We start from the raw sequence: 14,818 nt of genomic DNA on the forward strand, positions 1-14,818 counted from the left end.
AGACAGGATGGGTCTAATAGGGCAACTACCAAGTTTCTATCTCACCAGGTGTTGGTAGATTCTTATCCTGCCAACATTGGTAGGTTTTTTTCTGACGAAATAGTGGGCTCAACTGCTGACCTTTAATGGACCTGAAGGCAAGCTAAGCATTCACCATTCTTTAAAAATAAAGAGCAAATACATAGCTGCTGAAGTATCTGAAGAATACAGGAAAGGGATGGACATTCAAGTATGGCTGTTGAGGGGACGCACATGTACACACGCCAGAAAACTCCATTTAAGAGAAGGCAGAAAGGATAAGGGCAAAAGTACAAAGCTTGAGGAAGGAACATAATGAAGCCATGGGAACAAATAGCGTGAATGAATGCATCCTTCGGTTCTTGACTGACTGCCTATTTATGTTGGAAGCAAGGAATATGGCTGTGGAGTGATTAAGTCAAATAAACCTGTTTTTATTCTGTGAATAACTATGTCCCAGAAATGCCTATTTCATCATGAAAATAGCTACTCAACTGGAAAACACTTAGTCAGTACAGTCCCTACTTCATAATATTGCCACATGAACAGGAAAGAGGAAAGAAGGTGACCAACTGCATTCTTCAGATCTTAAAGGTTTTGTATTTCTTCTCCCTGGACTTCTATAGGACTGGACAGAATCAACTACCCTATTAGAACAGGAACACTCCAGATTGTGATTCCTTGTAGAACCTGGACATTTTTAGTCTTAAAGTTATTTCACTTCCAAAGTCTAAAGTTCATTTCTAGAACACCTTTAAGAGCAGACCCGATGCTCACATCCCAAATGGCTTCAGTTCTTACTACACTCTATTTATCAACTACACTAGAAAACGGGCTAATTATCGCTAGCAAATGCTGTGGTATTTTATTTAGTGCATGAGAGACTGACTCTTTTTCCACACCAGGTCTCACTGTTCAATTCTTGTACACCTTTCCTATTTCAGTCATTCTCAAACTACCAGTTTCTTCCAGCATTTTGCCTGAGCTCTTTCAAGAAGTAAATTCTATCAATTTGTTACAGATATGGAAGCAAGGCACAAACAAGTTTCAGTAACTGTCTTGATTCACATGGCAAGGTAACAGGACTAAGGACATATTTTCAGATATCTATGGTTTCTTATCAAACTCTTCCTGGCAACACTGCTAAGGATTTATTAATTTATACAATAATCTATGAGAAGTTACCTGCTGGTGTGTCATTCCAGGCAATAAGCACACAAAAGAACACATACATCTCATCATAATGATGCTTAACTTTCCAAATTTGTGGGTCTGCTAGCCGCTTTTTCTATCAGGAGAGACACACACATACGATACCACCTCTCCCACGTGAGGTGAATTGATGCACATGCACCATATGTCTGATACCTCACTGGAGAGACGGGTTTACTAGGCATTTGTATAATAGGTATTTTACTAAAGTACAACATAGGTGGCACTATCCCAAAGCCAACATATTTACTAATCAGCATACTCACACAGGTAAGTCGGTTTAAACACTGGAGAAACTGTTATTATGTACACTGGTCACATGCAACCAAAGACAGCAGCCTGGAGCAGGTCATCACCAGGGGAGGTTTAGGCTGGACATGAGGAAAAGGTTCTTCCCCCAGAGGGTGGTGGAGCACTAGAACAGGCTCCCCAGGGAGGTGTCACGGCCCCAAGCCTGACAGTGTTCAAGAAGAGACTGGACAACACCCTCAGACACATGGTGTGAACTGTGGGGTTGTCACATGCAGGGACAGGAGTTGGACGCGATGATCCTTGTGGGTCACTTCCAAATCAGGACATTGTCTGATTCTATGATCACCATGACCAGAACAATTCCTCCAGCCCGCAGGCCACCCCCATGAAAGAGAGCTGCAAGGTGTGCGCCACATGCGTTGCTCTAGGCGCTTAGGCCGAGCGCTCCCTGCTCTCAGATTCAAGAACAGAAATTCAACTACTGTGTCAAACAGATAAAAAGTTAAGAAGAAAGTAACAAAACCAAGAACATAATTGCTATGATACAAATAAAAATGTGTTGCCCCATGTCTTATGCTGGAGACAGAAACAACCACAAACTGAATTAAAGTTCCTAAAATCTGCTTTCAAATACAGAATATGTAAGTGTGGGATTTCTGGTCACAAGCCTTAGACACTATTATGGAATAGGTTCTGCAGAACATCAATCTGGAGGCACAGAAAAACGAGAAGTGGAAGTCTTACCCCTGTGGTTCTTGGACGGTCTTGTTTTCCACCTTCTGTTCACACTCTTTTATCATGGAGCTTAAAATAACCTAAGATACACAAGGAAGAGATTTACACAACATTTTTCTTACGCATTAACGCTTCATATGAAATCTACTCCGTATTGAATTTCTGACATTAGATTAGAAGAACTGTTGAAAAAGTTTCTTTGTTGTTTTTCAAGTGCATTGAAATTCCATCTCTCAGATAATGCCTTGTCACTAGAAACAGCAAAACCATTCAAAATATTTCAAGGAAGAAAATGTTTTTGAAATAGTTACAGTAGTTCAAGACTTCCTCCTGCTTCCCCAGCTTTTAAAAAGAGTTAAAGCAAACTCACTTGTGACACACCTCCTTATCTTCCTTTTTTCAAACAATACTTTTATTTATTAGCAATTAACTTTGACATACATTCATCTTCCCTCTATTTTCCTTTAGAGAGTTTTCAAGTGCCTTTAAAAATTTGTATGTTTACCAACATTATGCATGAAAGAAGAAGCGAAGAAAAACGTGTGATGGCATCCTGAGACTACATCTTAATGGACAGGAAGTGCTAAAGCAAACTTGTATCATTTCACTGGTGTCTTCCAGGTTTTCTATGAATCAAGGCTTTTTTTCCTTACTTAAGAAATTGCAGCATTAAAGGTTTCTGCAGAATATTCAACACCAAAACCACCCCCACACTGACATTTTACATTTCTCTGGCATGCCCCAAACAAACAAATGTTTCTCCATAGCAGGTTTTCAAAGAAATAAAACAACTGACTGAAGAGGTATATATCTCCCTGCCTTGCCCACAACAGGACTGTCTCAACACATTGAGACAAAAGCATTAGAGACACTTGGGCAAAACAGTTACAATGCAGAGTATTAAACTATAAACATACATACATATATATATATATATACACACACAAACACACGTATATATGTGTGTACATATATGTATACATACATACCCACTGCTTAAATGGAAACTTCCTCCACTCACAGCTCAGGAGAAAGCTAAGCATGTCCCTTGAGACACTACACTTAAGAATCTCAAAGCTACAAGCAATTAAAATTAGTAGTGTCTTACCAAACCTGAATACATGCAATAAAGGAAAAAAACCTAATTTCAATTGCTAAAATACAGATCATTCACTAATGGTTACTGCCAAGTGATAACTATTTAAAAGTGTATTTATATACATTTAAAAGTGTATTTCTTTCAAATCCCTGTCAGACAGCTGAAGTACAAAATATCCTTTGAAACCATTTATTACATTGCTAAGATGTGGCCTGATCTGCAGATCTGTGCCACTGTTCACTCTATTCCTTCAAAAGTATTACTTAAACTTTTGAAACAGTTTGGGTAGCAGATGCGATATATGTTGAATGTTTCAGAAAGCAGCATACAAACCTGGGTATGAGTCTAAGAGGACTACAACTATTAATACTAAATTTGCTGTCCTTCATTTGGATAAAATACTATGCAAGTGCTAAAACTCGAGAGTACAGATGTAGAAGAGAAATGCATTCAGAACTCCAGTGAAAAAAAATAAGCTTTCTTTCTGTATGAAAAGAAGATTGACATTTCTAAGCACAACAGCCCAAATTTCTGTTACTTAGCATTTCTACCTATGCATTGGAGCACTTCCACATTTTTGTAGATCTAACGGAATGAATCTACATGTTCCAAACATCAACAACATGAAGTTTTGATCAAGGAGAAGAATAATTCAGCAGGGACCCAGAATCATTTGAATACCAGGATGGAGGTCCCATCCATTGCTCAGCTCCTTCCAGGAAGGCTGCATAATTCTTAGACAGAGTGGAGCAATTCTTCCCTCTTCTCCAAATTAATTAGTCTTAAAGTTGAGGGTGAAACAGAGGAAAGGTATAAATATAGTATCATATGGCAATTACACATTATAATATTGCACACACTGCTCACACCTATTCCCTTGGGTTCTTTTTGTTTAGTCACAGGACTGGCTATGAAATAATTTAGACCTCCTCTAAGAGAGATATTTTATTAATAGAGATGTAACTCTAAATATAGAGACATTTAAGAGACATAACATATGCTTAAGTTTTATAAAACAAACTGCAGATGGACTAAATATTTTTATGAAATACTGATTATATCTATCATGCAACTCAAAATCCAATCGTTTTGAAAATAAACTGAAGGCAAGTAGAGAAGGTAAGAGAAGGGACCTGACAGAAGGGACTAAGCATCTGAAAGACAACGCAGTCACTGGTCCCAGCCACTACCGGTTCATGAGGAGAAAATGTTGCTTAATATACTTAATTTCTTTCTACAACAAGGTTTCTTGCCCAGTTGACCAAGGGAAGCCAGTTGATGTGATTTTTTATATCTCAGTAAAGCTGGACAAGGTGTCCAGCACACAGCTGCATAAACACACAATACAGTGGGTGAGCAATTGGCTGACAGGCCGGGCTCAAAGGGTTCTAGTGAATGGGTTTACGTTGGGCTGGTGACCCGTCACTAATGGGTTCCGCAGGGATCCATCTTAGGGCCAGTACTCTTCAATGTCTTCAAAAATGACTTGGATGCAGGACTTGATAGAATACTAAGTAAGTTCACTGACGACAACTGAGCCCTGGGGAACACCACTCATGACTGGCCACCAACTAGATTTGGCTCCATTCACCACAACTCTTTAGGCCTGGCCATCCAGCCAGTTCTTTATCCATTGCAGAATTCATCCATCCAGGCCACAAGCTGCAGCTTCTCCAGGAAAATGCTGTGGGATATGGTGTCAAAGGCCTTGCTGAAGTCTAAGTACACAACATCCACAGCCTTTCCCTCATTTACTAGTTGGTTACTTTGTCATAGACCAGGCTGGTCAGGCAGGACCTGCCTTTCATAAACCCATGTTGACTGGACCTGATCACTTGGTTGTCCTGTACATGCCGCATGATGTCACTCAAGAAGAGCTGCTCCACAGCCTTCCCTGGCACCAAGATCAGACAGGTCTGTAGTTCCCAGATCCTCCTTCTGGCCCATCTTGTAGAAGGGTATCACATCTGCCAATTTCCAGCCAACTGGGACCTCCCCAGTTTGCCAGGACTGTTGATAAATGATGGAAAGTGGCTTGGTGATCACCTCTACCAGCTCCGTCAGAACCCTTGGATGGATCCCACCTGGCCCCATAGACTTGTGTGTGTCTCAGTGGTGTAACAGGTCTCTAATCATTGCCTCAGACTATTGGGCTTCACTCTGCTCCTCACCCCTGTCTTCCAGCTCAGGGGGCTGGGTACCTGAAGCACAACTGGTCTTACTATAATATTAAAGACTGAGGCAAAGAAGGCATTAAGTACCTCAGCCTTTTCCTCATCCTCTGTTACTGTGTTTCCCCCCACATCCAATAAAGGAGATTCTCCTTAGCTTTCCTTCTGTTGCTAATATATTTATGGAAACATTTTTTAATTGTCTTTTAAATCAGTAGCCAAATTCAGCTCTAATTGAGCTTTGGTCCTTCTAATTTTCTCCCTGCATTAACTTCATGACATCCTTGTAGTCCTCCTGACTTGCTGCCCCTTTTTCCAAAGGTCATAAACTCTCCTTTTTTTCCTGAGTTCCAGTCAAAGCTCCTCTGTTCAGCCAGGCCAGTCTTCTTTCCCACTGGCTCATCTTTTGGCACATGGGGAGGGCCTGTTCCTTTGAGATTTCCCTCTTGGAAATCCCGATCCTGCTGTTGAATATGACAGACCAAAGAAAATTAAACTGAATCCAACTTTTGCTTACTGCATCTTTCAGATATGCCCCTAGACTTCCCAAAAACACAATACATCTTCCAGCTCACTCTGAATACTGAGTATTATCAATACCAGATCTCCTCCAGTGCTGCCTGTGGTAAGGATGTGCAATTCTGTTGCCTTTGATGCTCCGGTCACTACTGTCCCTTCTGACTCAGTCCTCTGAAGTCAGATTCTTTCCTTTTAGGACTGGAAAGTTCCTCAAATCAATTCACATCCAGTTCTATATACTGTAAATTATATAAAATAATATGATAATCTACAGAAAATAAAAGAATGAGACTATAGGCTAGTAGACTGAATATATAACTGGAAGAGGGGACTTTGTTATCAAGAACTTAGAACTCCTAGAAGAACATGGTTGTCTCAAGTCACTTTTGCAAACATAAGGAAGAGTAATCACTTTTCTCAAGTACAAAGTAATCCATGAAGATGTGCTATTAACCTTCAAAAACCAGAAAGATGTTCCTTTGTACATTTTGATTAAATCTTTTCCTCCATCATTTGAAATGTTCATACTGTCAAGATTCTCCCAACATGCAAGTGAACTATGTATCTTGTTTTCAGCTGCTGACTTAGTATCTACGTGTCAATCTCTGTTAGTGTTCATTCTCTTTAAGGATTTACAAAAGAGTGCACAGACATATGGCAAAGATTTTCAAGTTTCTCAAGGGAGCTTCTCCTGCTAACTCTTCTCTTTTGATAGTTTCTGTAAGCTCTTTCTACCAAAGATGATCTTGTTAGCTCCCATGTTGTCCTCTCTGCTTATTAGAATTTGCTTTTCACAATTCACAGAATCACATCATGGTTGAGGCTGGCAGGGACCTCAGGAGGTCCTCTGGTCCAGTCCCCTGCTCAGGCAGGGCCACCTACAGTGGGTTGTCCAGGACCATGTCCAGACACCTTTTAAACATCTCCATGGATGGAAACCCCACAGTCTCTCTGGGCAACTTGTGCCAGCACTCAGTCACCCTCACAGTGAAAAAGTGTTTCCTGATGTTCAGAGGGAACCTCCTGTGTTTCAGTTTGTGCCCATTGCCCCTGGGCCTGTCAATGGGCACCACTCAGAAGAGCCTGGCTCCACCATCTTTGCACACTCTCCCTTCACGTATTTATGTACTCTGATAAGATCCCTGACGAGCCTGCTCTTCTCCAGGCTGAACAGACCCAGGTCTCTCAGCCTCTCCTCATAGGAGAGATACCTCAGCCCCTTTGTCATCTTAGTGGCCCTTTGCTGAACTCCAGTAGGTCTATGCTTCTGTACAGGGAAGCCCAGAACTGGATGCAGGACTCCAAATAAGAATTGCATCCCATGCATTTCAAGGACTATACGGGGTGTTTCAAAAACACCCCGTACTTTCCTCATCCTTGCCTATAATCTCTCTCCTGCACTCCACCAATTTTCATCCGCATTTCCCTGGACAGATTGTGGCCACTGATTTAGCGTATCCTTGTTCTTTTCTTCAGCCTACAAAGGTCTGTGTTCCTACAAGCATTTCTGACAACTGAGTACTTCTCTGCAGAGGTCCTCAGCTTAAAAATACATTTAAAAAGATTTTTACTGGTTTTTAAATCGTGTGACCTTTTCCTTATAAAAAAACCCGTCAATGCTATGCTTTGATGCCACTTATAAGTAGCTCTCCTTAACTTTTGGTTTTAAATACCATGTCATTTCAACTTTTGCTGTCACCTGCATCTCACAGTCAGTTAGTAAATACAGCTGCTCACCTCATGCTCTGGCGAGAGATGTTCCATGTCAGTTCGTAAACACTTAAGTCCTGGTAAAAAGTGATTGACCATTAAATCCTCTGAAATAACTAAAACCCAGGTTGTTAAGGTATTATAAGAACTGTCTTCTGAAATGATACTTTTTTTTTTTCTGTCTTCTAATGTTATTCTCTAGAACACAGAGACAAGCTACAGCAGCAAAACCCAAAAAAAACAGAACAGCATTTGTACTTCATGACTTATGAAAAAGAAAAAAACAACACATTTAATTTTATATATTTCATACATCTGTAACATTCTTTTAGCACTTTTTCTTAATTTACTGCTTATTATCATGGCTTTTGTTTTTGTAGCTTTTTCTTAAAGTATCTATCAGTTCCACTGTATTGGGTCTGGCTGAAATGGGGTTATTTTTCCCCATAGAAGCTGCTCTAGAGCTGTACTTTGTACTGGTAGCTAGAAAGGTGTTGATAACACACCAGTGTTTTGGCTTCTGCTGAGCAGCGCTCATACAGCATTAGGGCTATCTCTACAGCATTCCCCCCTCGCCGGCAGGCTGAGGGTGGGCAAGATCTTTTGAGGGGACAACACGGCCAGGACATCTGATCCAAACTGACCACAGGGATATTCCATACCATATCATGTCGACTCAGCAATAAAAGCTAAGAGAAAGGAGAAGAACGAGGGACATTTGTCATGACGTTTGTCTGCTGGAACAATTGCTACATGTACTGAAGCTCTGCTTCCTGGGAATTGGCTGGACATCACCTGCTGATGGGGAACAGAAAATAAATATTTTTTTTTCATTTGCTTGCATGTATGGCCTTTGCTTTATTAAACCTCCTTTATCTTGATCCATGCGTTTTTGTTGTTGTTTGTTTTGTTTGGTTGGCTTGTTTTTTTAAGAAATTAATTTTATTTTCTACTCCACCTGTCCTGCTGAGGAAGGGAGTCATAGACTGGCTTGGTGGGCACTTGGCATCCAGCCATGGTCAAGCCACCACATCCACGTCCTGTGAAAACCTCTTCTTCATACTGAGCAGATCATGTTTTACACAATACATTCAAAGACAAACTTAGTTATCTCCCAAGTATTAATCTTCTCCCCCCAACAGACAATTAACAGCTAGACTTCCCCTAAAAAAAAGGATACAACAACAGGAAAGAGCACTGTAGGCTTCAAACAGGTGGGTAGCGATATCGAGTCTCTTCGAATCCACAGACTGCTGGTTGTTGACCAAGGCTAACTTGTGCAAGTGTGGGATAACAACTGCAAAAGTAAATACTGGAGTAAGTATTTAAAATCGCTTTCCATAGACTTGCTTAGCATTACACAGTTGCTAACAGGCAATCACAGGCATCTGAAGCATCACACATTAGCATGGGGTAAGAACTGCAAATAACGGCTTTTGATGGACAGCCTTTGCAGATTTAACTGATAAACTCAAAATTGAGATTAAACTGTGTTAACACCACTGAAAAGAAAAAGGTACCTCAGAGTACCTTTGAAATAGTAACAGTTTACAAAAAATATCTTTCAACATTATTATTCTCCCGCTGCTAATGCTGTCTAAAATATGCTTCTATTTTATAAATACAGCTGATAAGCTAGTGACAGAGATATGCATGTCATGAGAAATCTCCACTGACTATAGAGGCAGTGTATATAATGAGCTCAGCCTGCTAAACCAGATGTCTCCAGTTGGGAGGCATGAAAGCTCCTCAAATCTTTTTTTACAAGGATCTTCAATACAGTCTAACAATTTGACTTTGCTCTTCTATGTGCTTTACCTTTCAGGGTCATGAAAAAAAGCTGTTTTGTTAATCTGAGATGGGTGGAATACTTGAAATTCATATGCCAACAGCAGGTGAAGCAATGGGGGAGGGGGTAAGAGGAGGGCATTTTACTTGGCAAGTAACGACAAAGACAACTTCAAATTTGCTCTGCAGCAAAGTGATGAGTCCCCTCTGGCTCTGAAGTCACTCATCATCATGTGCTGGCATTCTACACACACACCAATGTGAAATGAAAATTTTATTAGTGAATACTGGGCAATATCAAACTCTGAAAATAAAGAGTTTTCATCAAACTTTTTGTAAAGACAAACACATATCAATACAATCAGCATACTCTTAGCTTTGGGACAGAATGAGGAAGGCTGTGTCTTACCACCGGTGCAACTTACATTCATCTCTAAATCTGGGCTCAGCATTGGGTCCAACTCTTCCAAACGTTTTTATGATTTCTGTATGTAGAGAATGTTGGTCTTGATATTGAGGGTCCTCCAGGAAAGATGCCAGCTGCATTTTTACTCTTTCCAGAAGCTTAAATATTGCCAGAGAAATAAAAAGTACACAAAAGAATGAAGACGCTAGAAACGGTTATGGTCAGTTCAGAGTATGTCTAAAATCTTCTGTATTTCAGAAGTTACACCTTGGGCCTTCTATTAATTCACAGGTGTGTTGTGTTGGTGGTGTTGTTGTTGTTCTGTTTTGTTTGTTTTCTCCTCTGACAGGATATTCCAAACTCTTTGGTGTTCTACATTTTAAAGACTGTTAAGAGTGTTTTAATCTGGTTGATCTTAAACTACAGACAGGTGCTTCCATGCAGCTGTTTTTTCCTCCTCACAATTCCTTGGTTTTGATACTCAAATTTTTTACCTGCTGTTAATTTCCCTCTTACTGTTAATATCTTGGGAGTTTTCCCATTTAATTAGAACTGAATTTTTTTCGTAACATATCCCAATCTGTATGCTGAAAAAATTCTGCAGAGGACATAGATGCAAAAGTGTATTAACAAAAAAAAAAAAGGAATTAAAAAGATTTCTTCAACTAAAGGCTAGAAAAATTGAAAATTCAACTATACCTAAGATGCCATAAGTATTTAATTTGCATTCAAAGCTGTAAAAATAATACTTTCTGATACATTTTAGAAGGTGGTTTCACCTCTGTGCTCTAAGGCTTATTATAATTAGTGCAATGGATGCATGCAGTAATTTTTGTGTGGTAACAAAACAGTATTCTTCCCAAACTGATTATAGGCATGCATTCCAAGCTCCAAAATTGTAACTTATCCATCTTCCAAGTACTTGTGAGTCATTGCTGACTTCTTACTCACATTTCCTCAGACACATTCTTTTAGAGTATGTTGAAATTACAGGAAGAATGCAAGCTCTGCAAAAGGCTGCAAGGACTTTAAGAAGAAATTTGATTGTAGAGTTATTATACAAACCAAAACACAGTATTTCTACTGCTTATAGCAGAATCCTGGGTGTCTTTTTCAGAATTCTCATCTATTACCAAAGTCTCATCATTTAAAAAACAAGGAAGAATTACATATCTGTATTACCTTCAAGGATTATTTATTTTATGTTACTGTGATGTCTTCTAATGCCATCTTGGACACCACGGGCTAAACCAGCAGATATGACAAGAACTACGAGATACTTGATACTTCTAAAGTAGCAGGAAGCCAAGCAGGATATCCTAAAGCATCTAGAATTGTACAATGTACTTATGTGGAGGGCAACTGAAGCCCACCATGACTTTTTGGTTAGCATTTTCAAGTAAAGCCATTTGATTTGAAAAGAAACTGTATTGGAGAATGTTTTCACAAAAATATTTTGAGCATGGGATTTGCCATGTTCTAGCAGAGGCCTCCCTCTCTAAATACCGTTTTTTTATTTGTTTATGTTTGGTTTAATATTTAGAAGAAAATGTTTCTATTAGTTAAAAGAGGGTTGGTTTGTTTCCAAAAAAAAAAAAAAAAACCCAACAAACCATTGCGAAACTTAAAGGACTTTTGGAAAAAAAAACAAAGGAAGAATTAATTTTTAAGCTGATTCTTTTTTTCTTCTATGTTCATTAATAAATTCCCGAGTTTCTAGATTTATTAAAAAAAATAATCACCCACTTCTGCTACAAAATCAACAGCCTGACAACAGGTGTCTTACCTCTCTCTGAGTAACAGTTTCCATGATGGTGCCAAAAGCAGGAATTGTTGCAATCCTTACTGAACTACAACAGAAAAATAGAGTCTTTAAGATGTACGAAGCATTAAGAAGAAAATTAATTAAAAATAACGCAACATTTAAAAATTAGAAAATTAGTACTTTAAGTTACATTAGTTTCTAGCAATGACAAAACAAGAAAAGCAGACCAGGAAAAAGACAGACAGGATTAACTCAAGGTCTCAATCTGAAACTCACAATTCGGGATCACTGGACAAGGTAACAAGGGCCGGAGCAACCCGCTTGTCAACTAAGGCTTCACTCATGCCTCGAAGAGCCAGCTGTAAACCAGTCAACATGCAATAAAGAACGGTTTGGTAAACTGGAAGAACTGGGTTAGCTGTGACTGAGGATGGGCAGGCAGACTCTTGGGGTTTTTTCTTGGTTTAGTCACTCACACAAGACATTAAAACGATTAAGACTCTACTCATGCTGTAGCGTTGATTAGTAACAACCCGTTAGTGAAATTAGCAAAGCATCCCTCCTCGGCTCGAAAGAAATATCACATCAGAATGTCCAGTGAATAAAGTGCTACTGTTGTCTATCATAAGTTAGATACAGCCAAAACTATTTTTGCATTTCAGTAATGCAGATGATATTTAGTTTTGCAGTAGTAAAGCATTACAAAACATATTCATATCCAGCTTCCTTCTAAAAATGATGTGAGCAAATTTCAAAATTGAGAACACGTTTAAGTATAAAAGCCATAAAAATTAAATTACAATTTAAGTTTTCTATTTGAAGCTTATTCAGCAGTTTTAACCAGTTTAGCTGTATGTGTTGCAGTAAACCTTTTTATTTACAAATAAGCGATTTAAAAGTTACATTGGCTTAGAAGTAATTCACTTGTTGTTCAGCTATAATAAGAAACAGAACTGATGGATTTTTCTTCCCAGGTAGTAAGAGGGATGCTGGGTATATAAGACAGTCAGGAAACTTACATTTCAGGGTCACTGGAGAGAGTAATGAGAGCAGGAACAACTCTCTGAGCTACCAGAGTTTCATGTACCCCCTTCACCAACAGCTGAGTGGTCGGAGCAGGGGGGTATCACAGGTGATGCGCAGAAAGAGCGAGCACAGTATCATGGGAAGAAGAACGGCACAACCAAGAGAGAGAAAGAAAAAACACAAAAAGCAAAACAAAATTAGAAGCTAAGCAAATACCGCTACGCTAGTGCTTCATATACGCAAAGGCATGAAGAAAGCTGAAGTGGTCTGGCGATCGGCACAAACCTGACGTATTCAACAATATGATGGTATTTGCTCTATTTGCAGCTATTGTAAAACTCGAATTCTCAAAACTCTGTCAAGTAATTATGTATTATAATTCAAATACTAATACAATGATGTATTATAAGCATACATATAATGATGCATAATTAAATACTAAAGTGATGGTAATTTGAGTTTGACAGTTCAATCTAAATGCTGTTCCTAACTCAACGGAATGGCATTCATTATAGCAGGTGGCTGTCACATGCAAAAGCAAGGTCTTTAGCTAAGCCAAAGGCATGTAGTTTTCCCACACTGAGTGATACCTTTCAGACCTTTTACAATATTACAAATAGCACCTTCCTAAATGCCACTAAGCTTTCCTCAAAGTCATTTGGGGCTATTTTTGATTTAACTGCCATCTAAGCAGTACACACGTGCAACTACCCTTGCTGGTCTGTGCATGTAGAACACGAGAGAAACCTTGGATTATCCATTCAATGTATTTCATCAAGTCTTTTTGCAAACTAAGGAAGAGATACATTTGTTGCAATATATGCCAAATGTTAAAAATTGAGATCACGGTGAAATTTATTACCCATAAATTATGTAGAAACTGAACTTAGATGTTCCCAGGTGATCCTTTTTTTACATTACTTATGTAGCTATACATAAGCATACATTTGCTGCATGTGTAGCAGATGCCCTTTACATGCTTTCTACATATGAAAACCTACTAATTTTCAGAAGTGACAAGTTCCAAAAATTCTTCATATTCAGCAAAAGTTTATTTTTTTTCTGTCTGCATTAACAAAAAAGGGAAAGCGTTTCCATTTTCTGTCTCATTTGAGGAATTCTGCTGGTTTTCGGAAATAAACATAAAAAACTTATCAGTAGTTTCTGTGAGAAATTTGAAACGTCCTTGTAATATTTAACTATATTCTAATTACTGACATTATATCATGAACACAAATTCTATGCTTTTCCTTCCAGTGGTGCAATGAGAACACAAGATCCACAGGGCAGGGGAAAAGCAGTAGTTGTCAGTATCACAAAGTACCACAAGCAGGCGATATTTACACCATCTAACCAGAAAATGTTTTACATTCTTCTATCTGTTTGAGCATTCCTGCTTTACCAACTCTGATTTTAAACCAACGCAAACTGGGAAAGATTGGAAGGAACCTGATTTTCCAGAAGCCTTCTGTACAAACCATCAATTTTTATTAAGCAATAATTGTGTGTGCATGTATGCGTGTGCATGCATGGGTGCACACATGTACTGAACGCATTGTGGCCTTATGGATAATAATAGGAGGAGGAACAGGCAGAGAATTTTAGGCTGTGTAAGAACGTGTGCATTACTGCTGCAAAGCACCTGGAGGGGAAAAGCTGCAACTTCCTATACTTGTTATGCAGAAAGTACTAGGAATGTCAGTTCAACCACTACATTTTAACATTAACACATTTGATGATTATTTACAGTGGCAACAACTTAAAGGGCTGATGGGTTGAGCTTATGGGCTACTCTTCAAACAGCTTTTAAGGACACGGCTCACTGTTTGACTACAGTGATCTTACTCTTATATGCACATATACCAATTTTCCCATTGATTAAAATAAGGAGTTGCTTACCATTTTCAATTTTAAACATACAGAGGCTTGAGTTTTCTTTACTAATCTTGAGAAAAGCCTAGAGGTAATGTAGTGCTTTGAAAAAAAATACTTGGGATTTGTATAATTAGCAAACAATTTAGAATGATCTCAGCTTCATGACTCTGTGGGCTGCCACACTTCTAGTTATGGTAAAGCATGGTAAACAACATGGTTCTGTCTTACAGAAAATAAAACAT

General features: G+C 38.9%; 2 protein-coding genes across 6 annotated transcripts in view; one reads left to right on the plus strand and one right to left on the minus strand.

Moving 5' to 3' along the window:
- Window positions 1-14,818, plus strand: part of PIGN (phosphatidylinositol glycan anchor biosynthesis class N) — a 287,637-nt gene that overhangs the window by 103,453 nt on the left and 169,366 nt on the right. The gene's annotated exons all lie outside the window — the stretch shown is intronic.
- RELCH (RAB11 binding and LisH domain, coiled-coil and HEAT repeat containing) overlaps window positions 1-14,818 on the minus strand; it is an 83,167-nt gene that overhangs the window by 5,236 nt on the left and 63,113 nt on the right. For 3 of the 5 annotated variants that reach the window (XM_065052564.1, XM_065052562.1, XM_065052565.1), the window contains 6 exons: window positions 12,695-12,777; window positions 11,697-11,760; window positions 9,930-10,068; window positions 8,897-9,013; window positions 7,744-7,832; window positions 2,227-2,297 (listed from right to left, as the gene is read on the minus strand). In XM_065052564.1, the coding sequence (XP_064908636.1) occupies window positions 2,227-2,297; window positions 7,744-7,832; window positions 8,897-9,013; window positions 9,930-10,068; window positions 11,697-11,760; window positions 12,695-12,777 (563 nt within the window). Of the gene's footprint in view, window positions 1-2,226; window positions 2,298-7,743; window positions 7,833-8,896; window positions 9,014-9,929; window positions 10,069-11,696; window positions 11,761-11,951; window positions 12,035-12,694; window positions 12,778-14,818 lie in introns of all 5 variants that reach the window. The other 2 variants (XM_065052563.1, XR_010470319.1) reach the window with 2 other exon arrangements.

This window comes from Columba livia, chromosome 2 (genome assembly GCF_036013475.1).
Source record: "Columba livia isolate bColLiv1 breed racing homer chromosome 2, bColLiv1.pat.W.v2, whole genome shotgun sequence".
Classification (NCBI taxonomy): Eukaryota; Metazoa; Chordata; class Aves; order Columbiformes; family Columbidae; genus Columba; species Columba livia.